The sequence below is a fragment of the Dromiciops gliroides genome, chromosome 2, assembly GCF_019393635.1.
Source record: "Dromiciops gliroides isolate mDroGli1 chromosome 2, mDroGli1.pri, whole genome shotgun sequence".
NCBI classification, from domain to species: Eukaryota; Metazoa; Chordata; class Mammalia; order Microbiotheria; family Microbiotheriidae; genus Dromiciops; species Dromiciops gliroides.
This window is the reverse complement of record NC_057862.1, coordinates 9827238-9846082: the sequence shown is the minus strand read 5'-3', so window position 1 is coordinate 9846082 and position 18845 is coordinate 9827238. Positions and strand designations below refer to the sequence as shown.

The following is an 18845-nucleotide window of genomic DNA, read 5'->3' as shown; positions in this document are numbered from 1 at the left end:
GGCTTTTTACCTCTTGGGGCGGCTCCTTGTGCTTCTTGCCCATTTCTAGAGTCCCTGGTCTTCACTCCCTGCTCTGTTTCCTTATCTAGAATGTGATCACCTTATTAGAAGACCGGAAGAGAACTCTCAGCCTGAAGAAGGCCTCTTTTTTGAGCTGAGTCTTGAGCTGCTTTTCTCAAGACCTCCGCATGAAGGACATGAAACCATGAACACTGGGCTTTCGACAAGCCCTTTGGCTGGGAAGGAAGGTTGTGCTACCAACTGCTTATTTAGCTGTAGATTCTCGGTGACTTTTTGGAACATACAACTCTTCCCATGTTCAAATACATCTTTTTAGCTACACATGTGTGTGTGTTTGTGTGCATGTGTGTGCACATGTATGCGGTGCCTTCCTTGTATGGTCAGCTGTGGGGATGTTTTCTTGGCTTTGCCCTTTTGGAGATAGATGGGAAAGCTGATGTCTTGGCCCCAGAGATAGGTGAGAACACATTCATTTGTTCCTCAGCGTGTCCCTGGTGCTGCTGGACAACCTCTGTAATTCTCTCCTCCATGTGTTTTCCATTAAGACTCTTCCCCAGCTCCTGACTTCTCATTTCAGCCATGCCCACTCAAGGGGCTGGCCCAGGGCCTCCCATGACAATCCCTGTCTTGCACCACATCTCAAGTGCTGCTGCTTCTCTTTGGCAGTGGGCAGGGAGGGGAGAGGCATTTGCCTCTCTGTTGGTTTGGTCCAACAGGCTGGCACGCTTGGGATGGGAGGTGTCTTGGGTCAGTGGAAATCATTTAAAATTCCCAGAGTTCATTTCAGGGCAGAGGTAAATGGAACTGTATCCTGGATGGAGTGAGTACTAGGAGCCAGCCCAAGTAGCCAAACAGCAGAGAGAGTACTGAAGTGAGCAGTAACATTTTAGAATCAGTACAAAATGTTACTAGCTGGCAAGGTACTTTTTGCATTTGGACAGAAACTGATGAAGCTGACCAACCCTGGAGGCTGGCAGTCAGAAGGGGTGGGATTTTCTCAGCAGGGCAAAGATCAATGAAGAGATCCGTAATGTGGGCTAAGGGCAGGGGCAAAGAAGAACACCACTCAGCATGACTGATTTGGAGAAACCTCCGTTTGATTTTGGATCCCACTTGGGCCAACAGCCTCTGGACTCACAGGTCACCTACGGAGACCAGCCCTCTGGTACCTTGCTGTAGTTATTGGTGTGTTCTACATGCTTTTATAAGGAACTGAGAGAGGCGATTCATCAGTGATTTTCAAGATGATTGACAGCTTCAAGTAAGATCTTTTTCAAAATTAAAAGAGCGTGTACGCACATCCCTACTCTCTCAGTGCCTTCTGGAGGCCTTTTTCTGTCCTCCATAGTGATTATTGACTCTAACTTTATTTCCTTTCCAGGTCCCAGGTACAGTTGTGATTTCATTTTTGACAAAAGCCACCAACAACTCCCAGCTCTGATGGCTTCTAATATGATGACAGAGACAAAAGGTGCCAATGAGATTGACTATATGGCTGGGTAAATTGCCTGAGGTTTTTCCCCCATTGGAAAACCCCAAACCTTTGATATGTATTGTAATAACAGGAGTCCGATAATCCAAAGTTAGTTTCACTTGTAAGAACCAAATGGAGTCTTCAGTGTGCCTTCCTTTATTTAATCAGGATAATGAGAAGTGCCACAGATGGAAGGGAAGCTGGACTTTGGGTCTGGAAGACTTGTGTGCGAATTCTGCACCAGACACTGGGCAGACCACTTCAACTCTTGGTACTGCAGTTTCCTCATCTGTAAAAAGGGGTTGATGGTGTTGTCATTTGTTCTTCATTCTCGAAGAAGAATATGACATCAGGGTGATGTCATGACTCGCACTGAATTGGATTTAAATGAGAAAGGGCTGTGCAAGGTCACCAGCCTCACTCTCTCCTCCAGAGCCATCTGGGTCCAGTGGCAAGATATATCGGGATGACTGGAGATGGCCCAGGATGTAGTGCCACTTTCCCGCCCTCACCCCAAACCCAAGGGGATGATAATAAAGCTTACCTCACTAGGGGTGTTGTGAGGATCAAAGGATAAAACAAATATGAGGCACTTTGTAAACTTTAAAGTCCTGTAGAAATGTGAGTTAATATAACTTTTTAAATTTTAGAAATGTGTGCACAAAAGCCAGTTTTTGCCAGTTTTAGTAGAATTATAAGAAGGAACCTCAGAGGTCATCAAATCCAACCCTGAAGCCGAGGCATGATTTGAACCCAGGTCTTCCTGGCTCTATGTTTAACCCCGTATGCCCTTGTACCTCTTCCCAGGGCCTCAGGGGCAGAATATTTCTTAATGTTGCCCTGAATGGACTCTTCCATTTCCTCCATGAATTCTGTCCGCTAGCCACCCCCCTTACCTTATTCTCTTAGCTCCTTTCCAAAGATGTTGGGGGGGGGTCAAGAAAAAGCTGAACAATCGACAGCCAGAAACAAACATCCCATTTACAACAGCTCCCCCTCCCCTGCCGTTCTGACCAATGGAATAGCGTCTTCTTGCTTTTGCAGCACAAGGACGCTGTCCCTGCACTTTGTTTCAATCTACCAGAAAACACCAGTTTCCGGTTTTGTTGCTGAGTCAAACATCCCATACATGTTTTCATCCCTGGCTTCTATCCCAAGGTGAGTGGACAGGATCAATCTAAAAATGGGTGAAGCAGCTTCCATTGGCTCAAGGAACATGCTCTTGTGAATCCCATCCTAGTGTTCCAAAGGAGCAAAATGCTTGCGTGATCGTTTGGGGTATAGGGTCTAGCACACAGTCGGGGTTTCACAATTGCAGGGGGGGTTGGTTTAGATTGGATGCCTTGGCTCGGTCTCACTAGGGCCCAATGGGTTGCATGCTTGACGTGTGTCTTCACTTTGTTCTTTCTGCCCCACCCCTGCCCCTGTATCTTGGGGACATCATCAGCAACGACAGAGACAAATTTGTACCTACATGTTCACGGTTTATTGGATATAGTATTCTTAACAACGACTGCTTTTCTATGGAAACATCAGGTTGTATTCACCTGTAGCACCTTAATACAAAGAATGCGTACAATAGTAACACCAACTGTAACATAAGAAAGTTTGTGAGAAAGTCTAGCAAACAGAAGCTTTATAAATGGATGCAGCCTGACAGCAGGAAGGCCTCTTGGAGAGACCATCCCAACACGGACACCATCTGAAAACAATAGAATTTTTGTCCCGGTCCCCTTCCTTTTCCCTCCATAGCCAGCTCACCTAACAGAAGGTGCAGAGCCTATACCTGTGCTGTGCCTTGTGTTACCATCCGTGTTACCTCAAAGCCTTCAAGTGCTTGACAAAAGCCTTCCCAGGATTGCCAACCACATCATGACTGTCAGCCAGCGGGCACTCACATGCTTCACTTCATAAAAAAAAAAATTATCCCATACCCATTTGTTGTTCTGCACTGGCTTAGTTAGACCTGGGAAGAATTGTGGGCCTTGGAAAAAGGAGGCCCCGGAGAAAGTCTGTTAACGAGAGTTGTTTACAGTGATGTGGGACAGGAGGCTGTTTTGTGGGGCATCCCAAGTCAGGTTGAGGGACTGATTTAGGGGGTTTGGTGGTTGTTTTCCCCACCACTGACTGATGAGTCTGTTCTCATGCTGCATGGCTGACACCCTCTGACTCTTTTTTTTTTTTTTTTTTTTTGCTGAGGCAGTTGGGGTTAAGTGACTTGCCCAGGGTCACACGGCTAGTAAGTGTCAAGTGTCTGAGGTCGGATTTGAACTCAGGTCCTCCTGAATCCAGGGCCGGTGCTCTATATCCACTGTGCCACCTAGCTGCCCCACCCTCTGACTCTTAACAGATACTGTCCCTGTGGGTATGTTTCTGGCTGAAAATGCTAAGTGCAGATAGATAGGAAAGAAGTCCTTAGGAGCTTGTAAACATCTCTTTCTATCGCTCTTCCCAAAATGCAGAAAGGAACACTTCAGTTTGTGTTAGATGCAGTGAAATTGAACTTTCAGACTAATAGGAGTGAAGTCAAATGACTCTCTTATGAACAATTTAGGAAAGAGTCTGTAGCCCTCTCTGCAGGGAACGAGGCTGCTGCCGGGAAACATCTCAGTGACAATGAATGGATAGGAAGAGGCAGAGTCTCCTATCTTTCTCAGACTCTGGCCCTCATCAATGCTAGCACCTATTTCTAGTCTCATCGGAGAACAACATTGGACTTTGAAGCCGACACACGCATAGTGCAAAGGCAGGGAAAATGAAAGATTTGAGAGTCTGGCTCTCGACTTGGTTCTTTCAAGGACCCTCCGGAAATGCAGGCAGGCGACAAGGAGCTGCCTGGTGGGCTCTGATGTCTTTCCAGGAAGAGCTTTGCTAGAGCAGCCTATTTGCCAAAGTCCTTGGAAAACTCTCTGCTTTTGGACCTGCACGAATGAACCTCACAGATGAATCCAGAGGGACGAACATCAAAGCCAGGGAATCGAGATTATCTGTGAAATGATAACAGCTGGCAGGCATTGCCAGTTTGGCTGACCTGTTCAGTTTGGGAGGAGTCCTCTAAGCACATGAGATACCTGAAAACATTGGAAGTAGGTTTTCAAGACTGAGACAGGTCAAGGTGAGCAGCTGAGTTTCAGCAACTCCCTTGTGTGAAGTTTTATTCAGTGGTTGCCCTTCATGGATGACTGAGGTCTTATGAGCTGGCCCCTTCAGAAGGGGAGATAGCCAGTCATGGGGAAAGGGGCAGGCAGCTGGTTGTTCCATCAAATTGTCCCAGTGCCTGGAATGCCCACCAGAGTGCCACTCCTCTGGCTGAAGGTGACAAACACCAAAGTCCTCGTTAACTTTCATGTTTATTTGCTAAGATGATAATGTCAGCCTAGGAGTAGCAAGGAAGAGGAGTGGATAGAGCACTGGGCTTGTAATCAGTTCCACCTGAGTTGAAGTCTAGTCTCAGACACTTACTAGTCATGTGACCCTGCACATATCACCACCAGTTTCCTCATCTGTAGAATGGGGATAATAATAGCACCTCCCTCCCAGGGTTGTTGTGAGGATCAAATGAAATAGTGATTGTAAAGCTCTTAGCACAGTGCCTGCCACACAGACTATATAAATATAGGTTATATTATTATTATCCAGAATGACTATAATCAGAGGTCAAGGGCCCTGAAACATTGATATAAAGTCAGGTAAGTTCTGATGTAAGTGAAGAAGGTCTTGGAGGTCCCAGAAGGAAGGGGGTAAAGCTGGGTGGAGAGAGGAAATAAGACTCTAAAAGGGGAAGTGGGAGCCACTCCACACTTTTGCCCAGGAGTGGCCCTATGGGAAGCCCATGGAAGTTAAATAAGTTATAAATAAAAAGTGGAAAGATTTTTTAAGAAGATTGAACTGTGTTTGAAAGGCCCAGCCAAAGGCCATTCCTTTACATAAGTCTCCAACACTTCCAGTGGCTTAGGCAACATTCACTGAAAGCTGAGTTTTCAGACCAGGTGTTCAGGGCATCCCGGCAGCAGGCCTTAGCTCTCATGGAAATACTGCATTCGGAAGCGTTCATTGACCCAGTTCAGCAGTCTGGCCCTGGTGCACAGAGAGGGTGGGAAAGGTGGCCAGCTTTCCAGAAGAATGGTCTGTAGTTTTAGACTGAAAATTCCTAATAAAGTTAAAGAGGCATAAAAATGTCCCCTCTGAGAATTGCCTGAGCTGCTCTTCTCTTGTAGTTTAATTTGTTGCTCTTGTGGTTGCTGTGATGTCACTGCACATGTGTGAGCTGAAGAGGTTCAGACTGGGTAGCAGAGCCTCCCCCGCTGACATATTTTGACAATGGAAAATGTTGTGTGTTGTGCCTCTTTGTTACATCAGGCCTGATTCCATATGTCAGGAAAACAAATGGATTTACAAAATTAAATGGTAAATTCTAAAGTAAATGCTTGAAAAACAAGCTGCAGACCTCCCACTATGAGAGGCCGAGACTTCACTAGTTAGAACAGAGAAATTTTTCACCCCTGAAATACAACTCAAAATGACATGGTGATTCCTCTGAAAAGGCTTAAGATTCCAGGGTAGTGGTGGTGACAGTGGTGGGAGTCAGTTTTTTGCTCATACCTCAGTAAGTTAATGATAACAATCCAACCACTTTGGACACAATCTGATTACTGTTTTGTAATTCTGCTTATGTCATCAACGAGGTTCAAGCAAGCTCTCTCCTTTTGCCTTCCTCTCTCCTCCAATATCCAACCATACCCTGACATGGGAATTGGCAAGAAATCCTATTGAAATGAAAGGTCTGCATAAAATGCCTTACTTGGATAAATACAGTACTTCTAGTAGTGCTTCTTTCATAATAATTCCTGCTTCCCTGTAGTGAAGCTTTCCATTTAAATATAGACCTCAGTGGAGTGGCTCATATCAGTAATCAGAAATATGTAAATATGGATGTCGTTGGCAGTCCCAAATAATGATGGGAAGTAAGATCACAGCTTCAGTATTTTTAAAAAATTATGATTTGCCTAAATTGAATAACTACGATCCCAGATAGTATAGCTAGAAGGAGGGAGTTCTGAGTGGGCATCCTCTCACCAGCACTAGGAGGGACTGAGGGGCTCCACAAAGAATATTCAATGCACCCCAAACATTTTGTAAACATTGTCAGTGGCACCTGCTTGTGTTTCAGCATAATTGCCAAATCTACTACATAGGTAAAGAACAGCTAAAGCGATTCTCCAAGTTTACTAGAAATATCACATCAATAACATTTTCCGACATGTCTTCAGAATGAACAGAAAGAATCTGGTCATCGTGTTATGAACGGAGGCACTCTTTAAAAGGGGGGACAGACTCGAGGGGGGGGTCCTCTAACTGCTTTATTGAGTGAGGGGGATGGGCATTTGTTTGGTCAATACACAAACATGAACTCATGCTGCCTGGATACCATGGTGAGCAGGAGGAAAGGTAGATACAACTCTATCTTCTGGAGAGAAAAGCCCAGAAATGGCCCCTGGACAGTTTATTTTCCTGCTTCAAGGCCCAGAAAAGCCTTTGAAATGAGAGGGAACCGTCTTTGTCTTGGCGCTCTTAAAATGAATTATGGATCTCGTCAGTTGCAAAGGAGGAGAAAACTGCAGTCTCAGATGACTCCACTAGAGGGCACCAGAGGGCATAATGGGGTCTCAACAAAGATGTCTTTCAAAGTTCTCCCTGTGGACTGGAGGGTAAACTGAGGGCTATGTGGCCGGGTCTGGGCTTTATGCCTCTTCAGGGCATAAATCGATTTCTTCCTCACCACCTGTGATGCTCAAAAGGTAGGAAGATGCTGAGAATGCATAAGAAACCTCGTGTCGTAGAACCTTAAAGATTCCTTTTCAGATCCCTGCTGTCGCGTCTGGGAGGCTGAGACGGCTCCAAAAAAACCCCAGAGTCACATTGTACAAAGAAAAGTGATAAGTGAAAGAATGTATCTCAGACGCTGGAGATAAGCATGGAGACGCTAATGGATACATGACTCCATTTCCTCAGAACGGATGCAAGCAGTACAAGGAAGCAGTTTTCAGTAAGCCTGGATGCTGCCGCAAAAAAGGAATTTCTCTAGAGATTGATCGTATATGTGGAGTTACTGGTTCACATATGAAAAGAATTCTGGTCCCAGGGAAAGGCGGGTTCGTGCACATGAATCCAGAATGACCGCATTACAGTTGAGTGACCAATGAGGTGATCTGGTTAGCCCCTATTTACAGTACCTGCTCAGTAACTGTCTTGCCCAAACTACTGTAACTTGCAGAGACACGTGGCCTTTCTCAGTCCAAATAGCACCTGAATCTCAGCTTTCAAGTCTCCACCACTAAGAGCATCAAGAGTGACTTGGTACAGATGAACCTATTGGCCACATAGTGGATCTGCAGGCTCCTCTCAGGCGGGGCTCGTGACCTGTCCAGGAAGCTTCCGAAGTTGCCAGGGGTTCCCCAGGTACTTCTGTTGAAGGCACTCCTCGTTTATCTCCTGGCTGGTCACTTCTGTGCCTTTACCTTTCTCAAGTGTTGTCCTACCTCCATCCCTACCGGAGCTTGAGATTATTTCCAATCTGATTAATTATTCCTGAATTGAAACCAGACCCTTCCGTGCTTGTGCCAATGGAGGGAGAACAGCTACTTTAGAACAGATATGTCAATTTACTCCTCACCAGCACTGGTGGAGGCTGACGCTAGACTGCATCTAAGGGCAGAAGGGACGTTCAAAGATAATAAATGTGATGACTCGAGATAGACGCTGTTCCTTTGGCTAGAGATGGAACTCTCACATCCCCTGCCTAATGGGAGGCTCACACTTGGGAACTCACACATGATTGGCTGTCCTAATGAACATGATGGATAAGCTGGTTGTTTATCCATTAGCACCACTCCTGCAGTAAAGCAGAGATTAAAAAAAAAAAAAAGCTAACCCTTGGCCTAGAATCCCACAAAGCGGAATGTTTCAAGTTCACTGAAATATTAAAAACAACAAGAAGATTTCCTTCCAAGGAAAACTTAGAGATGGTAAAAAAATATCTACTACAGTGCACGGCACTGTAATAAATATTCATCATAAATTAATAATTTACAAGTACCTGAGCAGGTCCCCAGAGCACCATAGCACAGCATAGTACTGAAGGCAGGAGCTCAGAGTCCTTAGGAACAATGGTGTTTCCAACATTCAACATTCGAAGGATTGATACAAAGAAGGCACTCCGAGTGGAGCTTCAAGATAGTGCAAACTCTGTCTTCACTGTTGGACCAGGGGCCCGTCTTCCTCTCATTTCATGCAGGTGGCGTAGGAGGGTCTGGGCACTTGTGGCGGATGCTGAGGGGCAGGTCTGGACCAGAAACAAAAAGGACAGAGAGGTCAATCGCAGGTGGTCAATTTCTCGGGGTTTGGAGAGCTCCAGCTCCTGCAAGACCAGGTAGTGAGCAAGCAGCTGCTGCTCTGGCCCAGCCCCTCCCTTCCGTTGGGAGTGCCTGCCATGGGCACTGGAGCTCTCGCTTGTAGTGCTCATCAGAGCTTCCGAGGCACCAGAGGATTGGGTAGACTTGGGGCTAGACGGGAAGTGATTTAGAAAGTGATTAAGGAGGCAGCTAGGGGGCGCAGTGGATAAAACACCGACTCTGGATTCAGGAGGACCTCAGTTCAAATCTGGCCTCAGACACTCGACACTTACTAGTTGTGTGACCCTGGGCAAGTCACTTAACCCTCATTGCCTCGAAAAAAGAATAGAAAGTGATTAAGGCTCAGATTTAGAGCTGAAAGGGACCTTCAAGGCCATCCAGCCCAAACTCCCCACTTTTTAGATAAGGGAACTGAGGCTCAGAACAGTGATGATTATTATCATTCTCAATAATCATTGCCTGCATTTCTATAGCGTGTCCAAAGTGATTTGCTCAAAAGAGATGCCGTGTTATGGGACTTGCCCAAGGTCACACAGCTTTCAGGAGGCAGAGCTGGGATTCAAACTGGGGTCTGCCCCTGAGAAGCGGGAGACATGCTACCCCTTGACTATGCCTTTTTAACCTGTGACCTCTGCAGCCTTCCAGCCTATCTTTGATCTGAGGAGACATTTGGGACAAGACCATAAACACCTATTTATCTGAGACAATAAATAGGGATGTTGGGTGAGTTCCCCAATTCTACTTGGGGGCCTCTTGCCTAACAAAAACAACAGCAGCAGCAACAACAACATTAATAAAGCATTTATATCACACCTACTAGGTTCCAGGCAGACAGCTAGGGGACACACTGAATGCAAGACCTGGAATCAGGAAGACCTGAGTTCCAATCTGGCCTTAGACACTTATTAGCTGTGTGGCCCTGGGCAAGTCATTTAACCTTGTTTGCCTCCGTTTCCTCATCTGTAAAATGAACTGCAGAAGGAAATGGCCAATCCATCCAGAATCTTTGCCAAAAAAACCCCAAAACCCAATGGGGTCATGAAGAGTCAGACACACTGAAATGATTGAACAACATGTCCTGGGCACTGTGCGGAGCGCTTCACAATCATCTCATTTGATCTCCATGATAACCCTGGAATATAGGTGCTATTATTGCCCCCATTTTTACAGTTGAGGAAACTGAGGCAATCAGAGGGTAAGTAACGTTGCCCTAGGTCACACAGTGTCTGAAGCAGGATGTGCACCCAGCTCTTCCTGAGTGCCCAGATTCTATCCAATGAGTCATCTCACTGCTTGTCTTACCCCTTCTCTAACAGATGCTTAGATCCAGAATATGTGGCTAGAGTTGGACATTCCCCAAATATTTGTTGTTGTTATTGTCAAATGACTTAAAGGAAAATCCTCCAAGCTCTCAGACTGTCAAATTTCTCTCCTCTGACCAATCCATTCTTTTTTTCTTCTAAGCCCCAAATTTATTCACAGTTGACAGTTGAGGAGAATATTCTGTTGTTAAATTTATGACAGGTCAACTCAACTCATCTTTCTTAGAAGGCTACTATGTGAGAGGTCACAGAGCTTAGTGACCAGAGAGCCAACCAAAGCAATAGGAAGACCAAGGTCCAAGTACCACCCATTGGCTTTTCGACCTCAGGTAAGTTTCTGAGCCTCTCACAGTCCCAGGTAACTGGTTGCAGTGTAGGTGCCCATGTGTGTAGGTAGACTCTCACCCAGAACTCCCTCTACTGATGGAATTGCAGATCTGAGACATGAGGACAAATACAGGGACATAATGGAAAGAACACCATATTGGAAGATCTGGGCTTGCTACCGAGGGTGAAGCCCAAACTCTCTGTGTCTCTTTGGCTCCTATCTTGCCTTCCTCACCAAAGAGAGCACTGACGGATAAAGCACTGGCCCTAGATTCAGGAGGACCTGAGTTCAAATCTGGCCCCAGACACTTGACACTTACTAGCTGTGTGACCCTGGGAAAGTCACTTAACCCCCATGGCCCCACAAAAAAAAAAGAGAACACTGATGACTGGGGTCTGGGCAATGAAGGGTAGAGTCATTAATAGAAAGAGAAGTTCATCTGAGGAGCAGTTTTAGGAGAGTCACTCAAAGAGTCTTTGCTTTGATAGGCTTGCCCTTCCTATATGATCCCTGTAGTCTCCTCATACGGTGGCTGCCTTCACTCCATACCCTCCAGTTGACCTGTATTCTGAAATGTAGAATTGAATCTAATACACAACCTATGGGCTGGCTCCCCTCCATTGAGCTGCCACAGATTTCTTGAGTTTTCTGGGTGCCATATTACACTTGACTTAAGCTGATTTTGTCACCTATTAAAACCATCCACATCTTTTAAATCCCCAGTGTTGTATGGCTGCTCAGATGGCTCCAGTCTCCTCAGAAGAGCAGCTAAGGCCATTTGATGAAGGGGAGGTACACAGTGATGACATAGCTTAGAGAGCTGTCTGGCCATGAGCAAGTAATTAACCTTTTTGAGCCTCAGTATGTTTTTTTGTGAAATGGGGCTACCAGTCCCTACAGCAATCTAGAATGTTGACTTGCAGTTAGGAGGACCTGAGTTTTCGTCTTGCCTCAACCATTTCCAGGCTATGTGTCCTTGGGCAAGTCTCTTACCCTCTCTTTGCTTCCGTTCCCTCATTTGTGAAATGGGGATAATGCCAGCTATGTCCCAAGGTCATTACGTGAAATAATGTGAATAAAGGACTTTGCCAAGGTGACCATGGAATAGAAATGTCAGCTTTTGTTATCAGCAGGGTGGGAGTGGCAGCATCACAAAGCTGAAGGAAGATGGTAGGAGACAAGGTAAGCCAGGGCCAAGGAAGACTTTTTGGGCAAGGCTGGTCTTATATTTACAGGGATGGGGCCCAGGTGAAGGAGGTGTCTGAGCTCTGTGGGCAGCAATTCATTGTCCCTGTACTTCCTTCCCTGCCTTGATTGCTAAGTGATCTCCCCCATCCCCATCACGTCCCCATCACATCACTACCCGCCTTCCCCAGTGGAACAGGGACTGGGACCATCTGCACATTCTCGCTTCCTTCACTCAATAACTTCTTACACAACTGTCTTCCCATCTGATCTCTCCATTTAAAGTAGCAATTTTGCTCATTCTGCTGCAAGTAGAAAAAAAATCCTTTTCTCCATACATAGAAGCCACAATGTGAATAATCTAGGTTCTAAGCCATTTTCCTGAGTTCCCACACAGTTAAGATTTACACCATCCCTGTGAGTGCTCAGACTTCCTTATCTTTATCTTCTCTGTTTGATATGTCTGGCTAGCGGTTTGCCTGGCCAAGAATTCTTCCTCAGAAATGGAATGGGGCCACTGCAGTTTCTTCTGTTGCCTTTAGTGGTGATGAATGACTGGATCCAAGGTCCTTGCCAACCCTGTCACCTCCTGGCTGTGATGAACTTGAAAAGCTGCAAATGTGTGGTGAGCTCCCTGCCAAGAGAGGATCTCAGCTCTGCGTGTGACCTTGCTGGAGTGGAGTTGGTCCACCTCTGATTTTTCAACATGTTTTCCTCTCCCTCTTTGGAAAACTGTTGTAAAAATAATGGACGGAAGGAAACAAACATTATTAGGTGCCTACTCTGGGCTAGGCGCTATGCCAAGCACTTCACAAATCTGATCTCATTGGATCCTCACAACAATCCTGCAAGGTAGGTGCGATTATTATTCCCATTTTACAGGTGAGGAAACTAAGGGTAAGGAACTGCCCAGGGCCACACAGCTAGCAAGTATCTGAGGCTGGATTTGAACTCAGGTCTTCCTGATTCCAGGCCTGGCACTCTATCCAATGAACCACCTTGATAGTTGTAGACTATCGAGGCTAGGTGTTTCCTTTTTAGAAGGAAGCTTTGTCTATATTTAAGGTTGTTTCTGTAAGTCAGCTTTATAGACAGGTTCCAAACATTACCAACTTTTTTTCACCAGTTTATTAAATGATCACTTCTCTCACTGACCAGTTGATGGGAACAAGGTTCAGTGTCCTGGATAAGCATGTAAGGGGCTAAAATTCTAGCTACTCTGTCTAAAATATCTAATGAAGGGTTGCCAATAAATTATAAACTTTAGCAAGAGTTTATACTTTTAAGCATTTATTAAGGAGAATAAGAATTTGGTGAAGAGAGAGAAAGAGGTCTAAGATTCAGCTGTCTATCTCAGGGAGCCAATGTCTCCAGCTCTCCTCTCCCCCCTGAGGTCCTCCAAAAAGAAAACGAGAGAGCAAGCCTCCTCCCTTAGGATCGAGGGGCTTGGCCATGGGAGGAGTAGGAGGTGGCGACAGAGGAAGGAGAGGGGGTGGGGTCCCGAGAGGAGGGGGCAGGACCAACTCTCCCATGTGGTGTACAGCCAGGAAATGGGCCTGAGTTCGAAACCAAGCCTCATTCCCTGGCTGTATTTCTCTGAAAAGGCATGGTTGGGAGAGGGGGGATATTTCTATTCCCTTTTATAGACAGTACCCACTAGGAAACATCACTTCCTGACGCCAAGGAAAACCGCATGGCTTGCCCTCAGACGCCTTCTCCTCATGGCGGAGCTTTTCTACAGTAGCTCTCCGGCAGGTGGCATCACTCCAATCGTTACAGTCATAATGTCCCTGCTGTGGATTTCCCATTTGTATTCACAGCCTCAATCCTACCAAACCATGTGCCGATTTTCACATTTGGCATCATTTACATATGTTGCCAGGTTTGTGACAATGGGCATAGGGCAGTTATTTGTCTGTGAAGAGGCTGGACATAGGCGTGTCTGCACCTCTCTATCTCCAATGATCCTGCACTTTGAGCAAAGATAATGTGGTGAGGGCCTTGGCCCAAGAGGGAGACATTCAGTATGGAAAGGACCTCTGTGACCATCCAGTGCAGCTTGGGCCCAGACAAGAATGTCTCCCACTCTACAGTATCCCTGAAAACCTCCCCACCTCTGTCCATGCCACTTGTGAACATCTCTAACTGCTTGAAAGATCTTCCTGAGGTCAAGCCAAACCTGGCCTCCTGGTCACTTCTATCTTGTTTCTAGCTGTGCCTTCTGGGGTCAGGTTGGTGAACATTTTGGATCCACCACTTATTAGCCACATGGACATAGGCAATTCACTTGACTTTTTTGAGTGTCAGTTTCCTCACCTGAAAATGGGTATAATGTTATTTTAATTGCATTTACTACCTCAGGGATGTTTGGAGGATGAAACGAGAGAATGGATGTAAAGTGCTTTGTACCTACCAACCAGGCAAATGTAATTTGTGCTTTTTTGTTTGTTTGTTTATTTGTTTTTTGGTGAGGCAATTGGGGTTAAGTGACTTGCCCAGGGTCACACAGCTAGTAAATGTCAAGTGTCTGAGGCCAGATTTGAACTCAGGTCATCCTGACTCCAGGGCTGGTGCTCTATCCACTGTGCCACCTAGCTGCCCCTGTGCTTGTTTTTTTTACTACTGATCTTTGAAATCTTGGAAGCTCATGAATAATAAATAGCCAATAACTCAGTGTCTATGTTATAACTTTCCCATTGAGTTACTGGCACAGGACAGACAAGCTTGATTTGAAGAGTACCAGTTTGGTGAGATGACTGAGAAAGAAAGGATCGAGTTGATGGGCAGAACCAACCTCATAGGTATGATGCGATGGCCGGCTTCCTGCTGCCCAGGCACTTTTCTGGAGGCTTCATTAAGCCGCGTGATTTTGCTCAGAGGGTCTGCAGGCAAAGGTTTCTGGGGAGGGCTTGGCTTATGCATTCCCTGCAACAAACATCACATAATCACATTATCCAGTAACCTCCATGAACAATTGGAAGGGCAAGAGTTGTTAGGAATTTGTGGGGAGCTCTGGAAAGGAAACAATGAGTTTATCATCATTGTACATTTTGTCTCCCAATTTACTGAATCATATTGTAAAGAGGCTTAATGTGAAGGAAGAGCCCTTTGGAGCTAATACTCTCTACCCCTACCTGCTAGGCTCCCTAACTGTTCTGTAGGGATCATGGTATTAATTTTCTTTTCTTTTCTTTTTTTTTGTGGGGCAATGAGGGTTAAGTGACTTGCCCAGGGTCACACAGCTAGCCAGTGTCAAGTGTCTGAGGCCGGATTTGAACTCAGGTCCTCCTGAATCCAGGGCCGGTGCATTATCCACTGCACCACGTAGCTGCCCCCCATGTTCTTCATTTTAACTGTTCCAACATTACCTTAAAATTCAAAATTCCTAACAATATTATGCAACTCTAAATCCTGTAAGTCAAGACTCGCCACACCTCCATGTTGGCGTTCAGATGCTCTCAGAGGTTGTTTGCCTTTTTCTTTCAGGTCCCAGGGACATATTTTCCTTCGGAACCACATCCCCAAGAAGCCTTTAGAGGGCACAACAGGAGAGGAAGGGACTGAGTCAGCCTCTGCTTGCTTAGCTGGAACCATTTGTGATGCACCTGGGGGGAAGCTGGGGGCAAACTCTCCTGAGAGACTAGATGAGGGAAGATGGGGGGAGAGTAACAAATGGACATGGAGCCAGCAAGCTGCCCTGCAGCTACCTCTGCTTGTTGTGACTAACTGGGGGGGGTGCCCTCTTCCAGCTGCCAGAAGCCCCACAGCCGTGGCTCCCACCCTCAGGAGTCATGTTGGCATCACTTCAGGGCTTTACAGCCCTGGTGCTGAGGCCTCTCACCCCTGGGCTTCCTGTGGGAGTCAGTGCCAGACAAGCTGCCAATACAGAAGCAGAGGGAGGGAGGGAGGAAGGGAGGGAGGAAAAGGAGAGACAGAAACAGAGAGACAGAGACAGAGAGAGACAAAGAGACAGAAACAGAGCCAGATACAGAGACAAAGAGACAGAAACAGAGTGAGACAGAGACAGAAACAGAGAGACAGAGCCAGAGAGAGAGACAGAGACAGAGACAGATAGAGACAGACATACAGAGAGACAGAGAGACAAAGAGACAGAGACATAGAGAGACAGACAGAGACAGAGACAGAGAGAAACAGAGAGAGACAGAGCCAGACAGAGCCAGAGCCAGAGACAGACAGAGAGACATAGACACAGACAGATACAGAAAGACAGAGAAACAAAGAGACAGAGAGAAACAGACAGAGACAGAGATAGAGGCAGATAGAGAGAGAGAAACAGAGACAGAGATAGAGACAGACAGAGAGAAACAGAGACAGAGATAGAGGGAAACAGAGACAGAGATAGAGACAGAGACAGACAGACAGAGACAGAGAGAGACACAGAGACTGAGACAGACAGATACAGAGAGACAGACAGAGACAGAAACAGAGAGACAGAGACATAGAGACAGAGAGCCAGAGAGAGACAGAGACACAGACAGATAAAGAGAGTCAGAGAGAGACAGAGACAGAGACAGAGATAGAGACAGATACAGAGAAACAAAGAGGAGACAGAGATAGAGACAGACAGACAGACAGAACAAGACAGAGAGAGCGAGAGCGAGAGCGAGAGTGAACGAGAGCGAGAGAGAGCGAGAGCGAATTGAGAGCAAGAGAGCGAGAGCGAGAGAGAGAGCGAGAGAGCGCAAGAGCGAGAGAGAGCGAGAGAGCGAGAGCGAGAGCGAGTGAGAGAGCGAGAGAGCGAGCGAGAGAGAGAGCGAGCAAGAGAGAGAGAGAGAGAACGAGAGAGCGAGAGAGAGAGCGAGAGAGAGAGCGAGCGAGAGAGAGCAAGAGAGAGAGAGAGAGCGAGAGAGAGAGTGAGAGCGAGAGAGAGAGAGAGAATGAGAGAGAGAGAGAGAGAGAGAGAGAGAGAGAGAGAGCGAGAGAGAGCGAGAGAGAGCGAGAGAGAGATGCAAACTTGTTTTACTATCTAGCTTTCTAGCTGATGGTGTTTAGGTAACTCAAGAAGGGGAAACTAAGAGGTTTCCCCATGAATGTCTCCAGAAAATTTGAGAAATGGGTGGTGGGAGTATTCATTGCTTGTTCTTATCTTGTTACATATAGTGTATCTTACTCTAAGTAAATGTCTCTTTTTGCTGCTCTGATGTCTTCTGATGAATTCTACCCAATTTGGTGTCATTGCTGGGGTTTGGGGACAGTGGATAAATAGATGTTGGACCCAGATAAGTTCTAGAATCTGAACAGTCTCTGATTTCAACTTTTACCTGAAAAATCACAGGCTAAGAGTGGGTTCATCCCCTCATTTTAAAGATGAGGAAACTGAGGTCTCAGAAGTTGAAGTGACATATTCAAGGTCAGGGCAATTGGCAGAACAAGGAATTGAAGGTGGATCTTTTGACTTCACACTCAAAGCTCCTCATGGCCCATTCTTTTTCTTTTTTCTTTCCCCTCTTCCTCCTCTTCCTCCTCCTCTCTCTTTTTCTCTTTCTCCTCTTCTTCGCCGTCCTCCCCAACCCAGCTCACATACACAGAGCATAGTGTGGGCCAAAACACAGAGTCAAGAGTGTAAATCCTGTTTTGGATATTTAGCAACTGTGTACAAGGATCCCAATCCCTCAGGACCTCAGTTTCCTCATTTGATTTAAAACAAAGGCTCATCATTCCTGCTCCTCAAGGTTTTGTGAGGCTTATGTGAAACAGGCTTGTGACACTGTAAAGCATCAATCCTCATAGAAATCTGGACATAGGTTCCTATTACTCCCATTATTTATATTGAAAAAATCAGTGCATAGTCAGAGAACCATGGCACTGACCCCATCCTGCACTCCATGCTGCCTCCCCTCCTGCTCCATGGCATTTGGGAAATAGCCACAGAAATTGGATTGGCCATTTTCTTTGTCATATACTTGTGTTTTTATCCCTAAAGCTAAATATAATCCTGTAGCGGTCAGTCCTGCCCATCATTTTAAGGAATTTTCCATTCTTATCAGTTTCTTCCTGATTAAAAAAATGGAATAAATAGATCTTGCTTATCAGGAGCAATCTCTGCAAGGAGGAGAGATTGCATCAAAGGAGAATGTCTGAGATACTGCAAATATTCACAAAGCAGTCAGCCACATCAAGGGGGCGAGGGAAGCGTTCGCTTGGAAATACTTGGTGTATCTTTGGCTGTGTGAGGAATATACTGTGGCTGTTGATGGGTCAGTTAAGGATCCCGCCAAGGAAAATGGTTGCAGTCTGATTTTAAGTGAAAATACCAAATATCCTCAAGTATTCTGTTTCAAGAAACAATAAAATAGTAACATAATCTGTAATTCACAAACTGTATTAAGTTTCTTGGAATGTGACATATTACATGTGGAGCATGTAAGTTTTAGCTGATTCCTTCCTCATTCTCTCCCTCCTTCCTTCCTTCCTTCCTTCCTTCCTTCCTTCCTTCCTTCCTTCCTTCCTTCCTTCCTTCCTTCCTTCCTTCCTTCCTTCCTTCCTTCCTTCCTTCCTTCCTTCCTTCCTTCCTTCTTTCTCCCTCCTTTCCTTCCTTTCCCTCTCTCCTCCCTTCCTTCCTTCCCCTTTTCTCCCTTTCTACTCTCTCCTTTTATTTCTCCCTCTCTCCCTTCTCTCTATCTCCCTTTCCATCTCCCTCATGTAGATGGAAAACAAAAGAGACATCATTTTGAATACTGTAGATGCTGAATTGCCTTTTGCTGAAATATTGTGTTCTCATAAATTATAATTCCCTGGGGAGATTTTGTTTCTTTTGTCTGTAATGGATGTTCAAAATACACTCAATATTCTTGTCACATGAGTGACTTGGTCTATGATGCTGTTAGACCATCAAGACCAGAGGTGTTCTAACTGATATTTCTGCTCCTGGTATATGAATAACAACAAGTACCAGACACCTGCTGGCTCGTGGGCGTTATCAAGACTGTTAGTGCCATAGGGAAGCACAGGCCAAGACCATCAGCCGTTTCCGAATGCATCATCATTGGATTATTTGCTCTTGCTGGTCTCTCCACTAACACAATGCTTTTGTGATTTCATTCTTGTGACCATCCCCTCCAATGGTGCATGGCACAACCAAT

The 18845-nt window shown here is 45.8% G+C and overlaps 2 protein-coding genes across 2 annotated transcripts in view; one reads left to right on the top strand and one right to left on the bottom strand.

The window, feature by feature from the left end:
* Nucleotides 1–1026, top strand: part of FANK1 (fibronectin type III and ankyrin repeat domains 1) — a 68785-nt gene extending 67759 nt beyond the window's left edge. The window contains exon 11 of the mRNA XM_043988644.1: nt 90–1026. Coding sequence (XP_043844579.1) covers nt 90–158 — 69 coding nt within the window. The 3' untranslated portion in view covers nt 159–1026. The remainder of the gene's footprint in view (nt 1–89) is intronic.
* A 1932-nt stretch (nt 1027–2958) lies between these two features.
* ADAM12 (ADAM metallopeptidase domain 12) overlaps nt 2959–18845 on the bottom strand; it is a 364014-nt gene continuing 348127 nt past the window's right edge. The window contains exons 22-23 of the mRNA XM_043988643.1: nt 14537–14667; nt 2959–8837 (exon numbers count right to left, since the gene is read on the bottom strand). Coding sequence (XP_043844578.1) covers nt 8777–8837; nt 14537–14667 — 192 coding nt within the window. The 3' untranslated portion in view covers nt 2959–8776. The remainder of the gene's footprint in view (nt 8838–14536; nt 14668–18845) is intronic.